General features: G+C 26.1%; 1 protein-coding gene across 1 annotated transcript; it reads left to right on the top strand.

Annotated features, from left to right (window-relative positions):
- Positions 1 to 98: 98 nt before the first annotated feature.
- Positions 99 to 4,125, top strand: UQCR-C1 (Ubiquinol-cytochrome c reductase core protein 1). The gene is made up of 7 exons (XM_018549166.1): positions 99 to 222; positions 805 to 1,023; positions 2,126 to 2,511; positions 2,578 to 2,771; positions 2,842 to 3,011; positions 3,271 to 3,525; positions 4,117 to 4,125. The coding sequence occupies exons 1-7, from the start codon at positions 154 to 156 to the stop codon at positions 4,123 to 4,125; spliced, it is 1,302 nt and encodes a 433-aa protein (XP_018404668.1). The 5' UTR covers positions 99 to 153.
- Positions 4,126 to 7,701: the final 3,576 nt, after the last annotated feature.

Raw genomic sequence — 7,701 nt, forward strand, 5'->3', positions numbered from 1 at the left:
CCAGTCATTCGTGGATGCCTTCCAACAAGCGACATATCGCTTGTTAAGAAGACACCCTATAATCTCTGTGTTTCATGTTTCAGACGTTTCAGTTTCACTTTCACCAGTTTGGTTCTATTCCGCATTATTCCGTCAATTTGTTAAATCGGAAAAATGGCTACGCGTTTGCTAAAGATTAAGAGTGTTCTTCGCCCATATTCCAATAAAACCAGCCTTGTAAAGGTAAAACGCGATGTATAGTCATTGTGTTATAATAACAATTTTGGCTTTCTAATCGATCCATTTATAATTGCGTTTAAGTTGAATTGGAGATTCGTCCATTTCATACTTTCCTCTTACGTAATAAGAAAAAAAAATAAATATTTTAATTATAATGTATAATATTCAAAAACTGTGTGACTGTAGTTTATGTTATTTTATTATTAAAACTTAATAAAATGAAGAAGTTTGAAATGCATTTGAATACATATCCTCGGGTACATAATCTTATTTATATCTATTTCTACCAATGTAGATTGATTTTAATCTCGATTTAATTAATTTATTTTTCTAATTCTTATATCTGGAAAAAGATAAAAGCAAATTAAACCGAGATTAAAGTTAATCTGCATTAGTAGAAATGGACAGTCAAATATTGGTCTCTTTCATGTTTACATTTTATTTATTTTGACAGATGTAATTTAAGTCAGATATAATGTCAGATAAGTTAGATATAAGTATGTTATAGTAAATTGAATTTGGATAAGTTGTATATTTTTTAATGGAAACTATATTACTTGGACTTGCTTAATGATACTCTTATAGATACCAAAACAATGGCAGTCAACTGCTGCTTCTCTGAAAGAATTGCTTATCAATCAACCAGCTACGAGAGTTACGACTTTGGACAGTGGAATGAGAGTTGCCAGTGAAGATAGTGGAGCTGCAACAGCTACTGTTGGTCTTTGGATAGATTCTGGCAGTCGATATGAAACAGATGAAAACAATGGTGTTGCTCATTTCATGGAGCACATGGCTTTCAAGGTAAACTAACTAATATCACTAATAAAAAATGATATTTGTGGTTTTTAGTGTAAATTTTAGAGTTATGATTTATGTATGATCAAACTAGAGTAAATTTTGAATAAGAAAACATAATGACTAATGACTATAAGATTGTAAAACATCTTCAAAAATTAATGTAAAGTTCTACGTTTAATAAAAATAGATTAAAAAATAGTTATAGGCCTGATTTTTCATTATCTGATTAACTTGTGGTTAAGCTTAACCTGATGTTTCACCCAATGAGCTTTATTCATGACATCACCATAGATGAAGCCCATTGGATAAAACATCAGGTTAAGCTTAACTACAAATTAATCAGATAATGAAAAATCAGGCCTTATTGGAATATATTTGTATAACAGTTTTATTAGGTTGATGCAACAATAATGTCGGTTTTTTACCTGATTCAATTAAAATGAACAACTATTGATTGTTCAAAAACTGTTGATTGATCAAAAACTGTTGATTGATTAGTTCTTGTGGAATTTCTTGAGTGGTTTTTAATAAATCCATTTCAATACTTGCCTTTAAGGTCATTGTTAATAACTACAGGCGATCTCCCTTTCCATTTTCAAGACTGACATCTTTGTTATGAAATTTTTTAAACATCATTATACCGTTCGTTTATTTATAATTTTACTAGCTGAATGTTTTATTAATTTTTTGACTCATTTCTGCTGTTTTAAAATCTAGTTTGAATTTATATTAAGAAAAAATTTTTCGGAATTCCTTCTTTTTCATATTTAATAATAATGATAATTAACCACACAGTTAACATTGAAAACAAAATTACTAGCAAAATTAACAAACCAGAATCTGCAATTGAAAATGATATAACATCAACATGATTAAACATATCCTTATTGTAGAATAGAACTCCAAAGGTTAAAATAATAAAAATCGATATTATTTTTGCATCTATTTAATACATATATTTTGTTAGCTTTTTTCTTTGAATTTTATTGTTGCTTTTTCCAAAAAAATTGACTAAATTGATAATGCTTATGTTTATGATTAAGGCTGTAAAATTTATATGATTTTTATGTTTAACTTTAGTGATACTAGAATCTATTGTTTACAGGGAACTGCTAAACGATCTCAAACTGATTTGGAATTAGAAATAGAGAATATGGGAGCACATCTGAATGCTTACACAAGTCGAGAACAAACAGTCTTTTATGCAAAATGCTTGTCACAGGATGTGCCAAAAGCTATTGAGATTCTCAGTGATATTATACAAAATTCGAAGCTAGGTGAAAATGAAATTGAAAGGGAACGTGGTGTTATCTTACGCGAAATGCAGGAAGTTGAAACAAACTTGCAAGAAGTTGTATTTGACCATTTGCATGCTGCTGCATATCAAGGTACATCCTTAGGACGGACAATATTGGGACCTACTAAAAATATCAAAAGTATTTCGCGAGATGATCTTGTTAATTATGTGAAAAATCATTATGGACCGCCTAGGTAAAATTCTCGTTGATTTATGTTGTTAATATTTATTATTAGAAAATTAAATGTTATTTTTTTTAGATTTGTACTGGCTGGTGCTGGTGGTGTAGATCACAATCAATTAATCGAGCTTGCCGATAAGCATTTCGGTAAAATGACAGGACCGGACTATGATGTTATACCAGATTATATTAAAGCAAGTCGCTATACTGGTTCTGATATAAGAGTTCGTGATGATTCGATTCCTCTCGCTCATATTGCGATCGCTGTTGAAGGTATTGTACTAATTAATATTATGAATGAATTGTAACATGTTATAGAAATAACGAGTGAATGCTTATTTAGGTGCTGGATGGGCTGAGGCAGACAACATTCCTCTTATGGTCGCGAATACTCTTCTAGGAGGATGGGATCGTAGTCAAGGAGGAGGTGTAAACAATGCTAGTAATTTAGCTAGAGCTTGTGCAGAAGAAGGCTTGTGCCACAGTTATCAAAGTTTTAACACATGTTACAAAGTATGTATTAAATAAGGCCCGGTTTTTCATTTGCTAATTAACTTATGATTATAAACTGAACCTGGTGTTTCATCCAATGGACTTGACTTATGAAATCATTATAGATAAAGCACATTGGATAAAACATCAGGTTAAGTTTAACTATAAATTAACCAGCAAATAAAAAATCAAGCCTAAAATAACTAATTTGCATGTAAAACATGATTATAATAATTAATGTGTATCGAATCAATGAATACATTGTTTTTTAATATTGCAGGATACAGGACTCTGGGGTATATATTTTGTTTGTGATCCTATGAAATGTAAAGATATGTTATCTCATATTCAAGAACAATGGATGAAATTGTGTACGTCGATTGCTGAGAAAGATGTAGCACGTGCAAAGAACATTCTGAAAACCAACATGTTCTTACAATTGGACGGAACTACTGCCATTTGTGAAGATATCGGTCGACAGATGCTTTGTTATAATCGCCGTATTCCACTCCATGAACTCGAAATGAGGATAGATGTATGTAGTTTTTATTGTATGAGAATCAAAATATTGTCATAAGAGACGATATTATGAGGAAACTTTTTTAAATGTCTATATCACTCTGCATGTGCGTGCGTAAGATGTATCAAAGTATAAATATTTAGTACAAAAAGAGTAAACATGTAATTTATTGTAACAAAATCTTTTTTATGAAGATTTTTAGAAAATATATCTTATATATATATATATAATATTCAAAATGTTAGCATGAAATACATTTTCGATCACTGTCCAGTGGTCACAGCAGTTGGTCCTGTTGAAAATTTACCAGATTATAATCTTATTCGTTCAGATATGTTTTGGCTCAAAGTGTAACTATCTTCAAGCAGTTATTAATAAATTTTAGTATATTAATTAGAAATAAAATGAAACTACGATATACATATGTATGCTTCTGATAAAATATCCGTGCAAGTTAAAAAATACTAATAATACAGTTTCTAACAAATATAAAAATTACATCCCTATATGAGATTGTAGTTTTATTTTACCATATATTTATCAAATAAATATTTATTAATGTATATTGTCTGGCGAAAATAAATCATAATTGAAAATACGTTTCAGATGGTATAGTGTATCCTCAATATTAAGTAACATTAGGAGTATCCGATCATTAGTGATTGTTAATTTAATATTACATTTCTCATATAAAAGACATGATTCTAAAAATTTTTTATTTTATAATAATTACATCCTTTATACTGAGAAAATATTTGTTTTTTTTCAACATTTTATTTTTATACTATTCCCATTGTTCGTTAGTAAAAAAAAAACATTTAATACTTTTAGTTAATCGATAATAGTAAGATATACAATCATCTCATCTCTAAATATTTAGAAAACTCAGCAAATGAACGATTACAAAAGATATATGATAATTTTTAGGGATTGATTTATCTATCAATAATTTCTATATAAAAACAATTAATAATGTATTAAAAACGCATGCATAAGCAACAAATAGATGATATATTTTTATTTATACAATACACACAATTATGCTGTTACAAATTATCTAGTAATAGATACAAAGGAAGCTGAATATTTTAATCGGTATTTGTACTTTTCTCTGGACTGTCTGTATTTATCATAGTATATGAGAAAATATTATAATATAGTATAAACTGTATTTATCATTGTATATAAGAATAATGCTATAATAATTTTAAATATGTTTAATATAAATTTTTAATCTTAAATACAGACATACATTTCGATTAAATAGTTCAATGAATTCTGTAATCTGTTCGTTAATTGAGATAAATATTATTTACCTGCTTAAAAAAACATAAAAGTAAAGATGAAATATGATCAATTTTATAATTAAAACAAGTAGGAACATGGTCCAATTTGAGAAATTGCATATCTGTACTTAAGAATTAAATCATAAAATGTATATAATATACATTATGTAATTTAAGTATATATATTAATACACTTATAATAAAATTATAAAAAAATTAATTGTGTTACCAACGTAATAATCTTTGGCATATATGATTGTGCGAAAAAATGTGAATAATATTTTTTTCTTCATTTATATATAATATAGATTATAAATATATTAAAAAGAAAATTTTATTTCTATATTAATTGCATATTAAAGCTTTATTATTTCAAAGTTCAAACATTAAATAATATGCAAATTTGTTACGTCTATAAAGCTTATGAAACAGAAATGTTAGAATTTTAAATGTATAGTACAAAAAGAATGTCCTAGATATTTACAAAAATTTGGAGCAATGTTTCTTTGTCTTATATTATTCATGGTCTTGTATATTATTGCAAAATATTTAATCTAGTAGTAAGAAATGAGCAATGATATTTTCTTTATTTTATTACTATTTTTCAATCATTAAAATAGAGGATAATGCAAGCGTGCAAAGAATTTATATAGATGCACAATGTTAATCAGTTACTCATTCTCTCATTAATGCAATTAATGCTTATTTCAAAATTGGAGGCTATTATTTTGAACAAAACATTTAATAATTACATTTTAATTACTGCGAAGCAATAAAGAGGATAAATCTAGATGTCGAAATCTAGATTTATCCTCTTTATTGCTTCGCAGTAATGTTAGATAACTTAATTTACAAAACTATAGGAATGAATGTCAAAATTCATTCCTATAGTTTTGTAAATTAAGTTATCTAACAATCATAAAACGGTTACAAAATTGTTGCGCTCTGGTACATAAAAATACTTAATACGTGTCTATAATAGCAGTAGCGATTATTCTTCTCACATTCGACTGTGAGATTGGCCATTTTCTTACTTTTACAGTCTCATCCACTACTATTACTACTATTGTTACTGTAGACTACACATAAAGAGCTCGCATGTTATTGGGTTTTACGATTATCATTATGAAAAGTATATGCGAGCCCCCTAATCGAATCGTTTGCGAGGAAAATTTCGTTTATTTTTGATGTATTCTAAATTCATACTTCAAATTTGGCAGTATAACACGGAAATATCCTGTACATATGCTGTGCAAATTTAAATAAGCTTTGTATTCAAGGATGAATAAATGTTTGAATTACTAATTGTTAACTGCATTATAAATTTTCTATTATTTGGCAATCATTAAAGTTTTCCATGTTTCTTTTGTATAATTAATATTTATATAATATAATATTTATTAAAAAGGGAAGTGTCTTTGTATATCAAATGTCTATATCTAGTACGCTAAAGAAGATTCATATAGAAGGTACAATAAGAAAATTGTATAATTAAATTTTAAAGAATTGGATAAAAAAATGTACATTATATGTATAATTATTTAATAAAATATCTTGTAATGCAAAAAGAAACAAAATTTAAAAGCTAGAAGGAATAAAATTAAGATTTAACAAAATATTTTCAACCTAAAATTTAAATATTTAATATCGTATAATAACGAAATTTTAAGATTTAACTTTTGTATTACAGTAATTTAAACAATATATATAAATATTGAGTATATATCAATTATTAATTTTGGAAACAATATAGATATATGACAGTTTATTAAGTATTGCACCTATCACTATACTTTAAGCATAATTATAATATTATTATTAAGGTGTTTTTAATGTAAAAATAAAATACATCGTACACCATGACTATTTTTTTGGAATTAAATATTTGAAAAAGAAATAAAAATAAATAATTATTTGTAAGATTTAATAGAAATAAAAGATTAAATCATAATCAAGAGAAATAAAAAGATAACTAATAGGCCAAGCTAATTAGTTGTGCTAGTATAATTCAAATTTTATAAACAGACGTAGATAACAAAATCAGTCATTTCGATCTTAAATGTTAGTCATCTTTAACAAACAGATAAAATTAAAAAATATTACATGTGGATGTTATTTTTTTTAATGGAAAGTAATATCTATCTATATAACATACACAATATCTGTCAATGTTGATTACTGTCTGATATCAGTTAGAATGACAAACACAATTACTAATAGTACAACTTAACATTTTTACATCCAAGAGAACAATTCATATTTTTTACACATGTACATAATCACTGTTTTTAATTAAATTTGAAAAAGTTATTTTATTATCGAAATTTATTATCGACATTTATTATCGTCATTATAGCCAAAGTTAGTTGGAATAATATTTTTATACATATTTTAAATACATTTTATTTTAGATATATGATTGTGCGCCAATTATTTTTAAATTTGCAACATAATCAAGTATTGAATAATAATTTTTCATCAATCAAATTAAATTGGATCAATTTGATTACTAGCATTTTTCAAACCTGTACAAATTTATTGTGAAAAATATTATGATCTTATATTTACTTATAATTTTGTTGTCTACTTATGTTTATAAAAGAAAAATTTTTTATACAACTAGCTTGATTCATTAGCACTTTTATTATATTTTTTTATATAAAAAACATTTTATATTTTCAAATATATAACTAATAACTTAACACAATCTTTATACTTAATACCATCTTTTTAATAAGACAAATCACATAAGAAGCTTTAAAAATGTTACTGATATCTTTTGCAACAAATTATTTAAAAAGCATATAGTGAAGTATACAGGAAGTATATAATTAAAATGTCACAAACTATATTATATCATATGAAATGAGTACATTTATCATGATTTCCTTTTCTGTATCTCTTT

This window comes from Cyphomyrmex costatus, unplaced genomic scaffold, assembly GCF_001594065.2.
Source record: "Cyphomyrmex costatus isolate MS0001 unplaced genomic scaffold, Ccosl1.0 scaffold8, whole genome shotgun sequence".
NCBI classification, from domain to species: domain Eukaryota; kingdom Metazoa; phylum Arthropoda; class Insecta; order Hymenoptera; family Formicidae; genus Cyphomyrmex; species Cyphomyrmex costatus.